This window comes from Cotesia typhae, unplaced genomic scaffold (genome assembly GCF_013202065.1).
Source record: "Cotesia typhae breed Kobodo isofemale line unplaced genomic scaffold, CoteBio_Ctyphae contig_413, whole genome shotgun sequence".
Taxonomy (NCBI): domain Eukaryota; kingdom Metazoa; phylum Arthropoda; class Insecta; order Hymenoptera; family Braconidae; genus Cotesia; species Cotesia typhae.
Genome location: NW_027423750.1, coordinates 1 through 16,744, shown reverse-complemented (window position 1 = coordinate 16,744; position 16,744 = coordinate 1). Strand labels below are relative to the sequence as shown.

The 16,744-nt window shown below is 29.8% G+C and overlaps 3 protein-coding genes across 9 annotated transcripts; 2 read left to right on the top strand and 1 right to left on the bottom strand.

Annotated features, from left to right (window-relative positions):
- The first annotated feature begins 1,955 nt into the window (after positions 1-1,955).
- On the top strand, positions 1,956-6,535 carry LOC141527986 (uncharacterized). The gene is made up of 6 exons (XM_074243795.1): positions 1,956-4,054; positions 4,430-4,725; positions 4,854-5,404; positions 5,514-5,788; positions 6,116-6,261; positions 6,383-6,535. The coding sequence occupies exons 1-6, from the start codon at positions 3,961-3,963 to the stop codon at positions 6,533-6,535; spliced, it is 1,515 nt and encodes a 504-aa protein (XP_074099896.1). The 5' UTR covers positions 1,956-3,960.
- Positions 6,536-6,589: 54 nt separating this feature from the next.
- On the bottom strand, positions 6,590-9,399 carry Gwl (serine/threonine-protein kinase greatwall). Its single transcript, XM_074243793.1, has 3 exons — positions 8,952-9,399; positions 7,020-8,757; positions 6,590-6,895 (listed from the first exon to the last, which is right to left on the bottom strand). Exons 1-3 carry the CDS (start codon positions 9,162-9,164, stop codon positions 6,849-6,851), a joined length of 1,998 nt encoding a protein of 665 aa, XP_074099894.1. The 5' UTR covers positions 9,165-9,399; the 3' UTR covers positions 6,590-6,848.
- Positions 9,400-9,530: 131 nt separating this feature from the next.
- On the top strand, positions 9,531-14,469 carry LOC141527920 (uncharacterized). 7 transcript variants are annotated; one of them, XM_074243676.1, is made up of 7 exons: positions 9,531-9,859; positions 10,239-10,652; positions 11,299-11,504; positions 12,116-12,327; positions 13,236-13,696; positions 13,873-14,025; positions 14,273-14,469. In XM_074243676.1, exons 4-6 carry the CDS (start codon positions 12,171-12,173, stop codon positions 13,903-13,905), a joined length of 651 nt encoding a protein of 216 aa, XP_074099777.1. In that variant the 5' UTR covers positions 9,531-9,859; positions 10,239-10,652; positions 11,299-11,504; positions 12,116-12,170; the 3' UTR covers positions 13,906-14,025; positions 14,273-14,469. The 7 variants fall into 7 exon arrangements, with proteins under 7 accessions (XP_074099777.1, XP_074099774.1, XP_074099772.1 ...); XM_074243673.1 differs by lacking the exon at positions 11,299-11,504 and adding an exon at positions 9,956-10,092; XM_074243671.1 differs by lacking the exon at positions 11,299-11,504.
- The last annotated feature ends 2,275 nt before the right edge of the window (positions 14,470-16,744 follow it).

The following is a 16,744-nucleotide window of genomic DNA, read 5'->3' as shown; positions in this document are numbered from 1 at the left end:
TTATTATTATTATTATTATAATCATTAAAGGTAAATTAGTGTCAATTATGTTTGTAAATATTGTTTATTAACAATTATTATTATTTTATATTATCATTATTATTATTATAATTATTATTATCATTATTTTAACTCATGGTGGCAATGAGGAACATCAAAACATTTTAATTAATTAATTATTAATTAGACAAAACGTTATAATTTTTTTTTTTATTGATTGTTAATGTTATCCGCTGGCAGTCGGTTTTTTTGGATGTTAAAAAAAATTGTTTATTAATTTATCAATAATAATAAATTCAATAAATTAATAATTAGGTTTTTTTTTAAGATCCACGTGCCGTTTTAGGCATCTATATTTTTATTTTATGTCATTAATTATAACTTTCGTTTTTCAAACAAAGTGCATGATATAAATCAATCAAAATTGATTTAAGTTGATCGTTAATATTTTTTACTAACCGTATAATTATTATTATTATTATTATTATTATTATTACTATTACTATTATCGAGGGTTGAAGAGGTTTAAACAAATACGTAAAAGATTGAAATATTAATTGTTAAGTTATGAGTTTATGATAGATTAAATTTTATCCATTATTATGAACATACTCCGCCTATTAAAGTTCATATATTGTATGCTGCTTATACGATTGTTCTTATCTATCTATTTTATTAAATTGATATTGATATCCAAAATTTTCTACGAATATTTTCTGTTTAGAATTTTAAACTCTGTTGATTATTCTTTGTGTTTTTTACTAAAATCAATATTCATAAAGGTCCAACCATTTCAAGTGTCATATAAAAGTTCCAAAAATATGATTAATTTTTTTTTTTTTATCAAAAATTAATAATTTACAAGTTACAGCCATTTAAAGTGTCATATAGTTTCCAAAAATCTTAAATTATCAAGTTTTAAATACTAAAAAAGCCATTTTTTTCTTAAATCATATTTTTTTTTTTTTCTTTTTTAAAGAAAAAAATGCCCTAAACTTTCCATAAAAGCCAATAGTTATTAAGTTATAGCCATTTAAAGTTAATCAAAAATTTTTATTAACAATGCCCTACTTGCCTATACATTATTTATATACATGTTTAATTAATTTAATAAAATCACCAGCAATAATTTGGCATAAGTCGTAGCTTAACAGAAAATTAGTCCTAATTTTTTTCCTCTTTTTTTTTTTTAATCAAAAAATTTAATATAAAATATAGTAATATTAAATCTTAATATTGTCATACCGAATATCAAAGCAACGATCAAAATACGCTTGTAAATGCATGTTAAAAATATTTTGTTATAATTAAATAAATAAAAGATAAAAGAAAATTAATTAGTTGAAATATTAAATAAATAAATATGTTTTATATAAATAAGGCATGAATGTAAATGAATGGATTTTTTAATTTTTTATTTGTAATTGATTGATTAATGATTAATTGTCAAACAAGTCAGTGCGATATTAAAAGTTTTAAAATATTAATTTTAATTAATTATTAAAGTATGTGGAAAAAAATATTGTAAGAGATTTGTTTGTTTATTTTTATTAATTTTAATTTTTTATTTTAAAACAGACTCAATACATGACATTTATAATTATTGATCATTGTTTTTTTTATTCATCAATTTAAGAAAGAAAAAAAAAATAAGAATATTGTGAAAGACGGATCTCTTGTATTTTATTACATGAAAGCCCAATTTGTTATTAATTTAACTATTAGTTTTCTTATTTTTGAAAATTAGAAAAAAAAAAAAAAAACAAATAACAAAATGTTATTGCTACTTAAAAAAAAGTCAATATTTTGCTCAGCTAAAAAATAAAAGACTAAATAATAATCAAACCTGATATAAAAAAAAATTACCTAATAATTTTACCCAAAATTAATGGGCTAATTTTTTTTCCTTAAATAATTTTTAAATGTATATTATAGCAAAAAAAAAAAAAAAATATATATATATATATATATATATATATATATATATATATATATATATATATATATATTTGTAAGTAAAAATTTATATTTTAAGTTATTTTATTAAAACATTGTTTAACATAAAAATTAAATGTATGAAAATAAAAAATCGCGATATCTTGCCATCGTGAGATTGGGCCAGAGGTGATATTACTATGATATGATATATTATCAAATATTATAAATTTTCAATACAATAGTAAAAAAAAAAATGATAATAAATACATTTTATAATAAAAGTTTTTCTTTAATTATTTTTAGTAAAAACCTCCCATTATGAATTTTCAAAAACTTCAATTTCTGATAACTTTTTAACGACTCGTTCTATCAAACGTTTTTTTGTTCTAAACCGAAAATTAAAAAACAAATACAGTCATGCAAACTTAAATGAAATTTGTGCCACAAGAAAATAAAACTTTCTCAAAGTTTTTTCTTTTAAAAAAAAAAAAATAAATAAAATAAAAAAAAAAATAAAAAAAAATAAACAAACAAAATTAAATGAAGCGGCAAATTTAAAATTTCGCTTACTGAGTCGTGTACGTTGGCGACCTTGACGAGGCCAGTGACGCCAATATATTTTTTACCTTTCACAAACGTCTACACAAACAAAGCTCTCAATAGATCAAGTTAATCCCAATTTCCCGTGGCTTATTAAAACACTAATTTGCATTTAATTTTATAATCTATGACAAATGTCACTCAAATTCGTTTTTTGAGTATAAATAAATTTCTCTTTTTTTATCTTAAGCCCCGTTATTATCTGAATAGAGTAGCCTCCGGCAATTTTTTTTTTAATCTTATGTTAATCGTGGGGAAGTTTGTTTATATGAACTATGAACAATTGTTAAAAAGGGAAAAAAAAAAAAAAAAAAACCAGCCTGCAAAAAATTGTGAAACCTTTCTAATAAGCAGAAGATTATTTTGGTTAGTAAGTCCGGTTTGACGGGTTGTTAAACTTCCCTTTATCGATTACCTCCCCAGATCAATGTCTTCTAAGTGGAAGAAAAAAATAAATAAATAAAAAAAATAAAATCTCTATCATCATCTACTTGCTGATGAATATATTTATATTTTATTTTTGCAACTAGATATCTATTTTCTTGGAGATCACGCGAATCCAAGTCCTTTTCCAGGCCTCGAAGAGAGAAATAAAATAAATCGTCTTGTACAGTCACCTCAGTTATTTTTTTCCCCACTTAACTTTTAATGGATTATTTAACTTATTTATTTATTTATTTATTTTTTTTTTTTTTTTTTACAAAATCCATCGGGTTTTTTCCACCAACATTATTTGGATTTAAAAAAAAAAAAAAAAAAGGAAAAGCTTAAATAGCCATAATTTTTCAATGACTTGTCCTATCAAAATTTTGTGTAAAATTTTTTTTACCCGCCATAAAATTCTCCTTTTACGCAAATCATTATCCTTTTATATTTTCTATATAAAAAGTCATATAAATTACCAAAAATTTTTAACGATTTGTTCTATGACAATTTTGCATCAGACCTTTTTTTATCTTCAATAAAATTTTCTACAACCTATTTTTCTTTATTCTAAATAATTACCCATAAAAATAGATATTTTGAAACTAACGATAAAAAACCATTTTCAATAAAGTTTATTGCCCTTCTCAAGGTTACTTAATAAATTTCAATCTTGTTTTAACAAATTTTTTTGCTAAATACCTTCACTAAAACAAACGATACCTTGGGGTGAAATAGAAGCTAGAATTATGAAGAAGAGAAGGAGAAGGGTTAACCCGTTATAAAGAAGACGCGCCTTGGAAAACGGTTTAGTCTTATCCTGACTACCTTTCTTACTCGACCGAACGTGTTTTTATTATTATTCGACCGATAGATATTGAATCAGTCATTTGTTTATTAATTTTCGTTATTTTCCTTACTTTATAAAATAAAAATAAAAAAAAAAATATATGTATATCAACTATTCACTTGTTGAGATTCAATGAAAGTTTTGTGATCATGACCCTCAAAATGATTTTTCGTTTAATAACTCTTTTTTTGTGTTGGTGTTGTTGTTGTTGTTATTGTTTCGAAGACGCTGTCGTCCTAGAAGGTAAAAATTTTTGATATTATGTTTAATTATCCTTAATTAAATTATTACTATTGATTGTTTTTGTTGACATTGACCTTGAACTACGAAAAATGTCGTAGAAATTAAAAAAAAAAAATCATTGTGTATTCATGACGCGTCTTCTAGCGTACCGATTTCACGTCTGCAATAATAATGTTATTAGTGCATGTGTTTATTGAGCCTTTACATGTTATTTATATACGTTTAAAGTATTCTAATGTTTTTTAAATCGTGCCAAATTTTTACACGTATTCAATTTATATCAATACTAAAGAATATTTAACTGGATGCCAATTTTTAGTTATTAATAATAAAAAGTTATTATGAGCATATTGAGAATTTATTAAAAAATTTAAGTACCAACAGAACCGCGTCCAGGAGCCCGTAATTTAGATTGGACCGGAAAAAAACAACCAGGAGGGCAATGCTTGACGTCAAAAGGTCAAGTGGGTAATTGTACAACTTTTAAAGAATGTTACCCGTATTTTAAAATCCCGGATCTTGGGGCTCTTGACGGCTGGATCCTCGGAGTCTACGATACATGCAGCTACACCCGGAGTGACGGAAGAATGGGTTACGGTATATGTTGTTCAGGAGCACCATCAACGACGTTAGCTCCAGTATCTGTTCCTGTTTCTGTTGAAGATCCCGAAGTAAACTTTTTACAATATTAAAAAAAAATATTTATTAAGATTTAATATTTATCACTAAAAATTTTTTTATCGATTATTGGTATTAATTTTTCGATAAATTGAAAATTAAAATACTTACATTGTTCTAGGAATACGAATCACACGATAAGCCAATCGAACTGGCCCCTCAATCACCACCAATGGGCTCATGGCCGCCTCCATTGCCGACCCATCCACCCCATCACACAATTCCTCCTCTCCCCACTCATCCCTCATCGTCTTCATCTTCTAGGCCAACAACATCCAGCTCCTCGAGGCCATTATCAGACGAGTATCCTTCTAGCCTGATGCCTCCATCATCATCATCATCATCATCATCATCCTCCTCCGCTTCATCAGTAACGATGACCAGCAAAAAGCCAAGTTCAACAACCTGGCCGACTAAAAAACCCGGCTGGTGGCCAGGTGCCACCACAACAAAACCTGTAACAACAACCACCAGCTCGACGATTGTCAGCTCCTCAGAGTGCGGGGCCAAGAACGGGGATCAGGAGCAAGACAAAAGAATTGTTGGTGGTCACAATGCTGATCCCGGCGAGTGGCCTTGGATCGCCGCGCTTTTCAACGCTGGAAGACAGGTTTGTGGCGGATCACTCATCAGCGACAAACATATACTTACTGCCGCCCATTGTGTTGCTCAGTGAGTTATCCTACAATTATTGTCATCATCATCATTTTTATTTATTTATTTATTTATTACTTTTTTTAAAATTGTAAATTATAAAACATACCGTTTTTCTGTTTTTCAGCATGAACTCTTGGGATGTAGCAAGACTCACTGTGAGACTTGGAGACTACAACATAAAGACTAGCACGGAAATCCGTCACGTAGAAAGGCGTGTCAGGAGAGTTGTCAGGCATAAAGGCTTTGACGCCAGGACGCTCTATAACGACGTAGCTCTGTTGACTTTGAATGAGCCTGTGGAATTTTCAGAGCTCATCAGGCCAATTTGCCTGCCAACCGGCTCCCAATTGTACAACAACAAAGTTGCTACTGTTATTGGGTGGGGATCTCTCCGGGAAAGTATGTTTTATTTTTTTAATTTATTAAAGTTAATTTAAAGATTTTTTTTTTTTTCGAATTGATACCTAATGCTATTTATTTATCAATTAGAATAAATTTGGTAGAGATGTCGAAATAAAATTATTTAACCTTTTTATAAACGAAACCGTCGCTTTGTTCGGATTGAATTTCTTCGGAAATAGTGATTTCGTAATGAGTCTTCAAGATGGCGCTTGGGGTTAGATTTAAAGATGGCGGGTTTTTTGAATTTTAAAAATAATCCTTTCAAGTGGAAAGATTTTATTTATTGAAATAATAAATTTTATTATCTTTAATGAAATTTTTCAGGTGGACCTCAACCAGCTGTATTACAAGAAGTCGCAATTCCAGTATGGTCTAATGCAGAATGCAAAATTAAATATGGCGCAGCAGCACCTGGTGGTATTGTTGACAGTTTTCTTTGTGCTGGACGTGCTGCTAAAGATTCGTGTTCTGTAAGATTTTATAATTTAAAAATTTATCTTTTGATAAATTAAAATTTTAACAAAAAAAAAAAAAAAAAAAAAAATTCTTAAAGATCTTTTGAAATATTATATCGATTTTTTTTATTTTTAGGGTGACAGTGGTGGACCATTAATGGTAAACGACGGCAGATGGACACAAGTTGGAATAGTAAGCTGGGGAATTGGGTGCGGAAAAGGACAATATCCAGGAGTTTATACACGAGTAACTCATTTTCTTCCTTGGATTTACAAGAATCTAAAATAGATAATAATAATAATAATAATAATAATAATAATAATAATAATAATAACAATAATATTAATAGTAAACGTCCGTTATATTTATCAATCCAATAAAAGACTGGGCATTTAAATAATAAAATTTAATTATAAATATATGTGTATAAGTTTATCATTAGTATAAAAAATTAAGTTTCATTAAAATATCAGTACAATAATTGGTATTACTAAAATTAATTATAATTATGTTATTAATATTATTTTACAATTAATTAAAAATAAGGCTTACGATAAGAATTATTATTTATTTTACACACTGCAGAAACCCTTGGCCTTGTTCAACTTTCACAGCTGCTAACATTTAGATGCTGCATTATATTTCGAGCTGAAAAATGATTAAATGATTAATAAAAAAATTTATTGATTAAAAATAATACAAGTTTGCGAGAAAAAAAAAAAAAAAAAAAAAAAAAAAAAAAATAACGATATACTATATAGGAGGTTATTACCTTGAAAATAACAAGTATCCCAATTATCATCAGGGTTGGGTACAAAAGGGGGCACAGCTTCTTCAGGTTTATCCCAAGGAAATTCATTAAAAAATTGCATTTTTCTGACCTCCTTAGCCGTTGGCCTCTCCTTTTGATCCAACGTCAACAAGCTATCAATCGCTTGAATCGCGTATTTTCCCAAAATTTCATCCCCTTCAGGCCAAGGAATGTCTCTTTTCAAAATATTCTCAAAAACTTTTTGTGGTGTATCATCATTAAAAGGGGGAATCCCCGTACAAAACTCATACAAACAGACCCCCAATGCCCACCAGTCTACCGCAGCGCCATGCCCTTGTTTCCTAAGTAACTCTGGTGCCAAATAGTCAGGAGTCCCAAGAATCCTGCTGTCCGACTTATCTCCCCCTCTTCTCACACTTTTAGGAGTTCTATATGGTGTAAAGTTAGCATCTTGTAAACTTCCCGCAGGAGTTTTTATCGGAGAAATCCCTTGTGGTGACCGCTCTCCAGCAGATGATCCGGTCTCTGGAAGCTCGAATCTTGTCTCTTTTTTATCTTTTCTATTTTTTCCTGGCCCACCACCCAATCCTTGTCTAGAAAAATAAGAACAAGAATAAGAAGAAACCGGAGTACTGAAAGCAACCCGAGCTTCATGTTTGTATTTTCCGGTCTCGGAATTTTCTTCTATTCTTCCGAGAATTTCTCCACTGAAGCTTCCTGTCCTGGTCAATAGTCCTCTGTTGGGTCTTTTCGGAGTCGAATTAGCATCCAGGCCTATTAAAAGAATTTCCCGGGTGAGTCCTGTTGAGGATGATCCCCTTTTTCTTTTAGTTCCTCGGGAAAACGAGACCAAAAAATTAGAAGGGCTGTTTATACTCTTGGAGTCACTCCCAAAAGTGGATTCAGCGGTGTCTTTGCTAGTAGTAGATAATTTTCTCGAGGATTCGGCGGTGTGATAGCTGCTACCTCCACTGGGTGCCTCGAAAACATCGTCGTCGGCGTTGTACTCAATGTCATCTGCTGATTGAAACGGGTCTACTCCAGACAAGTGGCTGCTGTCGGCGTTTTTCTGTAAAACTGATAGCAAATTTTGAGATACTGAAGTGTCAATTTCAGTGATAGATCCATCGAGGTCTATTGAAGATTTTCCGGAGCCGAACGACAAATGAGAGGTAAGTGATAACAATTGTCCAGGTGTCCGAGCTAAAAAATTTGCAGTAGTGGGAGTATGATTTACGAGGTCAGATATTTCGAGGTCACGGTGAAGAGCGTTGATGCGACTCAACCCAAAATCGGTAAGCTTAACGTGACCTTCTCGAGAGAGAAGCATATTGTCCGGTTTCAGGTCTCTGTGGACGATTCCGTGAGAATGGAGGTACTCCAGGGCAAGGCAAACTTCCGCGGTGTAGAACATTGCCATTGACTCGTCCATATAACCGACGTTACCCAGAAAGCTTTTCAAGTCCCCGCCAACCATGTACTCCATCACCAGGTAGATGCAGCTATGAGATTGCAGTGAGTAAAAAAGCTGGACGCAGTATGGACTGTGAGTGATTGCAAGAGCATTACGCTCAATTACTACCTGAGAGGCCATGTTCTTGTGGATCATCTCATTTTTTTTCATTACTTTTATTGCGTAGATTTGGTCTGGGTTTGTTTTCTTGTAACCCAGAAAAACTTTTCCAAATGCTCCTCGGCTTATTGGCTTTACTATTTTAAAATCCGTGATCTCTGGGACCTGAAAATAACAATTATTACAATTCTATTTTTAATTATCCAGTAATATTATTGGAAATTAATCCAGAAATAATGATTGAATTCAAGAAAAATATAAGTAATCAACTTGAAATAGTTTAATGTCAGAATAATTAAAATCTAATAAAATTAAACAACTAAATACTCGAATACAAATTTAAAAAAAAAAAAAATTACCTTAGTAGAGCGATTAACGATTTTTGAAATAGTGTTGAATATGGAATTGTTTTTATTTGTGCTTCTGTTTTGTACAGGAGTTTTTTCTCCACAGTTGTCCTCAAAATTGCTGTCATTATTTTCTTTACCGTTGATAGAGCCCTTGATTTCATTGTCACTCAAATCGTCAACGTCAAACCTTTTATTCTCAGAAAATTCCTTCACCTGAGCCATTACAAATATAACCCCAAAGCCAAATTAAATTCATCAATATCACCAACTAAATTAGTAAATTAATAAATTACCAATTATTTTAATTATCACATTTGATTTTGAACGACTAAAATAAATAAAGAATGATCAATGAATAAAAAGTCATTTTACAGATAAAATATTAACCATTATTTTCTTGTATTCACGTCAAAAAAAAAAAATAAATAAATAAATATGCGGCTATTCCCAGCGGCAGCGACAATAAACAGCTGCTGGGATTTTTTTTTTTTAACGATTTTAATGCGCATGTCTCAAATAATAGTTTTGTAATTATTTAAGAGATGGCAGCATGATGATAACATTTCATTTCTATATTTTTGTCACGGAGGCTAGATATAAGGAGGACGATCGACATAGGTAAATGTACAGTTAGTGCGTCCGGAAAACTGAGGATAGATCATTTTCAAAAAGAAGCCGCTAGGGCGTCACTACGTTCGCTAATGTCCGGATCATGGCGTCCGTTTGTTATTGTTTATTAATAACACCAAATTGACATTCAGTTAGTTAATTAGTTTTTTAATTAATAATCAAAGTGATAATAGTTTAAAATGGTAAATAAATGTATAGTTGATGGGTGTTTGAGTGGCCGGATAAAAGATCGTAATAAAAAATTAAAATTAAATAGTCGAAACACGTCTTTATTTATTGTGCCACAGGTAATATAACCTAACTTAGTATTTTTGTAAGAAATAATTTTTATACTAATTAAATTTATATTAATTAAATGATTATAAAAAAAATTTTACCTATAGAAATTAAAGGAAATTATAAGTGCTCTTTTTTCAAAATATTTTTTTTAAATAATTTATGTTACAAGAGTCCCAAAAATTTTTATATCAGTAGATTTTAGTATCATTTTTGATCAAATTAAAAAAGAAATTGTAAAAAGGTATAACGTAATTTTTTTCTTCTTAGAATTAGTTTTAAAAAATTGCATCGTTACCATTTTTTTGGAGCTAACGTTTTACTCAAAGTAACTTATCAAAATTATTTCCAAATATAACTTCATGTCAATTTTTTGTTTGTTTATTCAAGTGTCCAGACTTGTTAAAATTGTGGTACTGTGGATTAAAGCAAGATCTCACCCCAAAAAAAGATTATGTCTGTGAATTACATTTTAATGATCAAGATATTATTAAAACTGATAAAATATTATTGACTACTGGAATTTATGAAGAATTACCTCGAAAAAGATACTCGCTAAAGCCTGATGCTATTCCGACGTTGAATCCGAACCGTGTAAACAAAGCTTGCAACAATGAAAATAACGAAGCTCAGTATATGCAATGCCATTTATTAATTACAAATGACCATAAAACTAACTCACCACAAAACCAAGAACCAATAATTAGTAATGATCTCATAAACATAATTAATTGTGAGTCACCAAAACGCATTGACGTATTTGAAAATTTTGAAGAAAATGATAATTGTGAGAACGAAATGCAGGTAAGAAAAATTAAAATTTCGAATTATTACTCTGCAACTTAAGATAAAAGCACAAACAATTAGGAGGCCTAATTACTCTTGTTTGTTAGAATATTTATTTAAGTACTTGAGATATTGAGAAAGTGAAGCTCCCTGCCTTCGTGGAGCAAAAAAATAGTATACACTCTACGGAAGTAAATAAAGCCTCAGATCACATATTTGTCAACCTCGGCTTCGCCTCGGCCGACAATTACATGTGATCTGAGACATTTCTTACTTTTCTTCCGTAGGTGTGTAATATACTATTATAAATAATAAGAAACATTCACTATAAAAATTATCAAGTTTACTCGAATTTATTATAGCAGTGTATGAGAGTTAAATTTGAAAAATATTGTTATAAAACAAATAGTCTTTCGAAAAGAAATTATTAATTATTTTTTTTTCATATTCACGTTCTTTTCTCTATTCAATTCTTTAAAACAAAAGTAAATGAAATAATTAAAGAATCATGTTATAAGATATTTCAATAAGTCAAACAATCTGAATTATGAATATGTTAAAAAAGTTAAGTCTTTAGACATGTCTCTTATATCGTCTCCTATAAATTTAGAACTATTATTACAAAAAAATAATCATTAATTTTTGTTTATTTAATCATTTCAAGCCACGTGAGTTATCTACTCCTGAATTACGTCTTGAGAAATGTTCTTTATTAACAATTATCAACGTGTTGAAATTCAATGCTTTGCCACAAAATTGGAGTTGGACAATAGATTTAGTTAATCCAAAAATATAGTTTTATGTCATTTAGATAAAGTATCCATGAATTTAAAATTTCGTATAAAAATAAGTGAAGACTTCAATATATCAGTAAGAATTTTTAGATCTTGTAATTTATTTTTCACAGTATAAACATAAAGTTCCGAACGTTGGTTGCTAACGAATGTTCAAATTTCTTCGAAGCGAACATTACACAGAAATATATCAGTTCTCAAAGTTATTTTCTCGATTTTTTTCGCGTATTTTTGAAGATTTTGATAGAATAGCTTTCAAGAATTTTGAAAATTCATAAGAATCTAATGTTCGAACGTCAGTTTTTTTTTTTGTGGTAATGTTAACATTATACTTTTGATTAGTTACTTAACTTGAAAACGCAAGAGTCGGTAGAATTCAATACCAATTTTTCCCAAATATCTGATTTTTGGGAGTTTTTGAAGGAATTGGAAAACTGTGAGTTATGTGAAGGGACTGGATTACTTTTCCATTTTTGGCTACGGACATTAATTTTTTGTTATTAATAAATTTAAAAAATTTGCTATCGATTTTCCATGTTTAAAAATCGATTACCAAACTTAATAATTATTGTGTATCTTAAGTACGGAGCACATTAGTATACTCTACAATTGCCTAAAAATGATAATTCTAAGGTTTTTATTACTTGTTAAATGAACTTTACTAGTATCATTTCTCATTAATAATAGATGTTCATCGGCGTGTTCTGGTGTGTCATTGCCTGACGAACAATATAAGAAACAAATGAATCTTTTTCGATGCTTTGCTTGTCGGCAATTGAGACGGAAATTGCAAAATCGATCGTACAAAGTCAAACCCGACATTAAAAGTTCGTACACTGACTTGAAGTACCAGGAGAGCCTGAAAACTAAACAAATTCAGCGCCTCAAACGTAAAGTAGGTATTTACTTATTTATCGTTTCTTCATGTATACTTGATTATTTACAGGTTGTGAGTGTTTAAGATCAATATTCTTTTATTTTTTTTCAATAAACTTAAAAGTTTGATACAATGCTCGTTACATTACATTATCATTTCGTCAATACGGTTTAGTTTGTGAATACAAATTTAATCAACTACAATCTGAGAACTTAAATTAAATCACCTGTAAATGCCTATTTAACTATTTAACCCTTTACAGAATGAATCACTCATCAAAATTATAGAAACGCAACGACTTAATTGTATGGCAATTAAAGATGAAGCTCTAAGAGCGGAAATTTCTATTTTGCCTCCCGTGCAACAACTAGCAATTCGTGCTTGTTTTAATGCAGTAAAAGCTAAAAATGCCAAACAACGAAGATATACGGTTGAGTGGGTTTATGAATGTTTGCTACTTGGTATAAAAATGCTGCGGTATATGAACGACTCAGAGAACGTCAAATCCTCCCTCTTCCCTGCAAAGACACCCTTAACAAATATATCCAGAAGTTGGATAGCGCTTTTGGTTTCCCTAAAGCCATATTCGACACTCTTCGTATTAAAAGTTCACGTATGGAACCACATGAAAAACGGGGTATCCATGCACCATTCCTGTCACACTTTACTACTAACTGCAAATCTTAAAAATGCAAATCTTAAAAACGCAACCATTTTAACTATATCTAACAACTCTACTTAGCTATCGAGTATGATTATATTAACAAATCCGAGCGCATAAGTTTTTAGCTGAAAAAGTAATTCGTATTTGATATTTTTAAATAACTCTTTAAAAGCTTCATTAACTTTTAACAGTAGCTGGCTATTATTGTTAGACTACATCTGATTCACATTTATTTCATTCTAACAATTTTTTATTTTTTCTCCTAGGTACCCTTTTAATAGATGAAGTAGCTTTAAGTGAAGCCGTGAAGCTAAATCGGAGAACTATGCAGCTTGATGGTTTTGTAGACTTGGGGGCACATACTCCGGAAAATTTAATCAACAGTCGGGCTGATCATGCCTTAGTCTTCATGTACCAACCTTTTCAGGGTAACTGGGTGCAAGTAGTTGGTAGCTTCCTGAGCAGAAATTCTGTCACGAGTGCCATTCTTCACAAATTACTCATTGAATGCATCGTATTACTGGAGAATGCTGGGTTTTATGTTGATGTCGTTACTTCTGATGCAGCTCAATGGAACAGAGGAGCATGGACACTTTTCGGTGTCAAAGATGGACAATGTAGCTGTGATCATCCATGCAATTTTGACCGCAGACTTTGGTTTATTTCGGATTTTCCACACTTAATAAAATGTTTCAGGAACAAAATTATGAAACGATTGTTTTTTTGGGTAAGCTTCTCTTATAATATGATTTTTAACACCAGTGTACTGTTATTCACGATTGAATTTTCAATTTAGTTAGCATTGGAATGAATATATTCATAAGTGACCTATTTAATTTTACAACTATCAAATTTTTCAATGATTGTATTTAATTATTTATGAAAATGTTATTTATTTTTTAGACTCCAGATGGTTTTGTAAGAAAAAGTCATTAGGAAGCTTTATTATTGCATGAAATTTATCTGAAAGCCAATCTAAAAATAGCTTATCAACTAACTCCCCAGCATTTAAATCCAGAAGGATATCAAAAGATGAATGTCCCGTTGGCTTATCAGGTAATTATAATTATAAAGCTGCGAGAGTAAGTTAAAATGAATTTAAGATTATCATTAACATCGAGGTAACTGGCCTAATATTTATCTTTAATTTCTAACAATTCATATTATAAATAGCTGATTCAGTTAAAATAAATAATAAGATGTATTTATTCTTATTTTGATAAAAATTAATTTTTATAAATTTTCAATCATAACAACTGCTTATCTAATTTTAATGAGAAAAATTAAAACTTTTTGTTTTTAGCTTTTTTCGAAAAATATACAAGTTGCAATGGCGACTTATAAGAACGCTACTCCTGAGCTCAGTGATTGCGATCCAACAGTGGTTTTTATTAAAAGAGTAAATGATTTAATTGAAGCCATGAGTTCACGTACTCCTTTGAATGCTTTACGTTTAAATGATAATTGTCCCCGAAAAAGGTAATTTTTAATATATACATTAGGTCTTTTGATAGCTTCATACAATTTTTTTCGCAATAATAAAGCGAAAATTATAGTTCTAAACGGAGAACCATTGTCAACATAAAACCATCATTATACCATGTGTACATGATCACATATTATAACCAATATTGGAAAATATTTATAAAGTATATATATGTAAGTATATAACTATAAAAATAATTTAAGACACTCCAATCTTATCATGACATTATTCCTACTAATGTTTGCACATAATCCAGTCTCGCAAGTTTACTTACATTTTCAATATGAAACTTATTAAACGAAACTTCAAATGATAGTCAAATTCAATGAATTTGAGTTTATTAGTTGCGGAAGTTCCTAATCTTTATCATAGCTGATATTCTCTTGGACTATGTATCCTATTTTCTGAAACATGCATTTTTCTAGAGTAATTTCTACTACCATAAGATAGAGGATAAATAAGTAATGCTATTTATTTTTGCTAGGTAATAAGTGATTTTATTGATTATCTGAAGATTTGGGAAGCCAAAGCTAATGAAGAAAGAGAACTTTAAAAAAGAAGAAGAAAGGCAAAAACAAAAATCAAAAATGAAAATGAAGTTGATGATAAATTTTTTTCGCAATTACTCCTAGTACTCTTACTGGATTAAAAATTACGTTACAGGCTACTTTAGAGCTAAGTGAATTTTTGCAAAAGAATGTAATTTTGAGTACTTGATGACATCGCGGCTTAATCAAGATCAATTAGAAGTATGTATTAATCGTTGGATTTTTATCAAATGAATAATTAAAAATTGTTATATAGTAAATATTCTTTTTTTTTTAATATTTGAATCTTATTTAATTTATAGAAGTTCTTCGGTATAATGCGGAGTGTTTGTCGTTGCAACGATCATCCGGATACAATCCTTTTCGGGCAAGTTTTTCGATTATTGTGTTCATATTCATTAGTCACGCCGCCGAAAGGGTCCAATGTCACAGCTGGTGAATTACTACAATCTTTAATGCAGTCCAAAGATTCTCTGGCTACAGCTAATGCATTAAAAAAATTGGCTGAATGAAATTGACGCTATTGTTGAAAATGGTATTTCTAGTAATAATTATTCGTCTAGTGATGATAATAATAATACATTTTCTCATCCAAATACCTCTGTGGCTAAAAAACCCTTTGAAAGCTTGTTAGACGAAGATAGTGATGACGATAATGATGATACTATACCGTCATTTATTAGAAAACCATTCGAAAGTTTATTAGACGAAGATAGTGAGGATGATATAGAGGACGATGATGATTTGTATCACGATAATCATTATCCGTTCGAAAATTTAACTGAGGTTGACGATTCTTCTACTGAAAACAACATTAATCATCATAATCAAAATAAAATTAATATTGATTCAAATGAAAACTTTTTACAAAGTGAAAATGATTGGGAAGGAAGTAATAGTTTTCGTGATGACCAGCATTACCATCATGATTATGATGTTGTTTCCACCAGTGATGGTATAGTTGCTTATATTGCTGGATATGTTGCGAGAAAATTTCAGCGAATGACTTCTTGCTGTGAATGTATTGAAACATTACGCTCTGCGAATTCCTCTGAACGTGATCGGGTCATATAATTAATGAGCAATGGTGGATTAATTTTCCCAGTGAAAATTTATTCAGACTAATTAAAAATTGGAACAAATAGTTTTAACCGTAGTTGGTACTAAAACTGTTAAAATAAATACTATGCACCAAGTGCTAGAGAAAATAGCAAAAGCTAAATGCCTCCCCATCCTAGGATGTGATGAACACAAAAAGGAGCTTACGGCTAAAATATTGAATAATTTTGTAATTATGAGAGGTAATTTTTAGCTAATCTTATCAACCGAACTCTTAACGAACGAAAGATGATGGCCAAGAAACATCGTAAAATTTCTAAACTAGCTTAACTTATTAAACTCTTCAGTAATATTCTACTTTCAACATATATACGCTTATTAATTAAGAATAAAATTACCTAAACTATTTGAATACTTTATTATTATTATTATTATTATTATTATTATTATTATTATTATTATTATTATTATTATTATTACTATTACTATTATTATTATCCCAATTCGCAACTAAAATGAAATTTTAATGTTTTCTTTTGATAAATGTGATTGTACATTGCATTCCGCGTCATTTATTTAAAAACCTGACATTAGAGACACTTGCGCACTCTAGTGGTGAAAGATCTGTCCTCCAATTTTCGGACGCTTGTAATACATTACGATCGTCCTCCTTATATCTAGC

Coding starts and splice junctions, on each gene's coding strand:
- LOC141527986 (XM_074243795.1), top strand. CDS start 3,961: ATGACCCTCAAAATGATTTTTCGTTTAATAACTCTTTTTTTGTGTTGG. Junction 5,405..5,513: donor GCCGCCCATTGTGTTGCTCA/GTGAGTTATCCT, acceptor TCTGTTTTTCAG/CATGAACTCTTGGGATGTAG. Junction 5,789..6,115: donor GTGGGGATCTCTCCGGGAAA/GTATGTTTTATT, acceptor GAAATTTTTCAG/GTGGACCTCAACCAGCTGTA.
- Gwl (XM_074243793.1), bottom strand. CDS start 9,164: ATGGCTCAGGTGAAGGAATTTTCTGAGAATAAAAGGTTTGACGTTGAC. Junction 8,758..8,951: donor TCGTTAATCGCTCTACTAAG/GTAATTTTTTTT, acceptor TGTTATTTTCAG/GTCCCAGAGATCACGGATTT. Junction 6,896..7,019: donor GGATACTTGTTATTTTCAAG/GTAATAACCTCC, acceptor ATCATTTTTCAG/CTCGAAATATAATGCAGCAT.
- LOC141527920 (XM_074243671.1), top strand. CDS start 10,627: ATGATAATTGTGAGAACGAAATGCAG. Junction 12,328..13,235: donor GCGCCTCAAACGTAAAGTAG/GTATTTACTTAT, acceptor TTTTTCTCCTAG/GTACCCTTTTAATAGATGAA. Junction 13,697..13,872: donor TGAAACGATTGTTTTTTTGG/GTAAGCTTCTCT, acceptor TTTATTTTTTAG/ACTCCAGATGGTTTTGTAAG.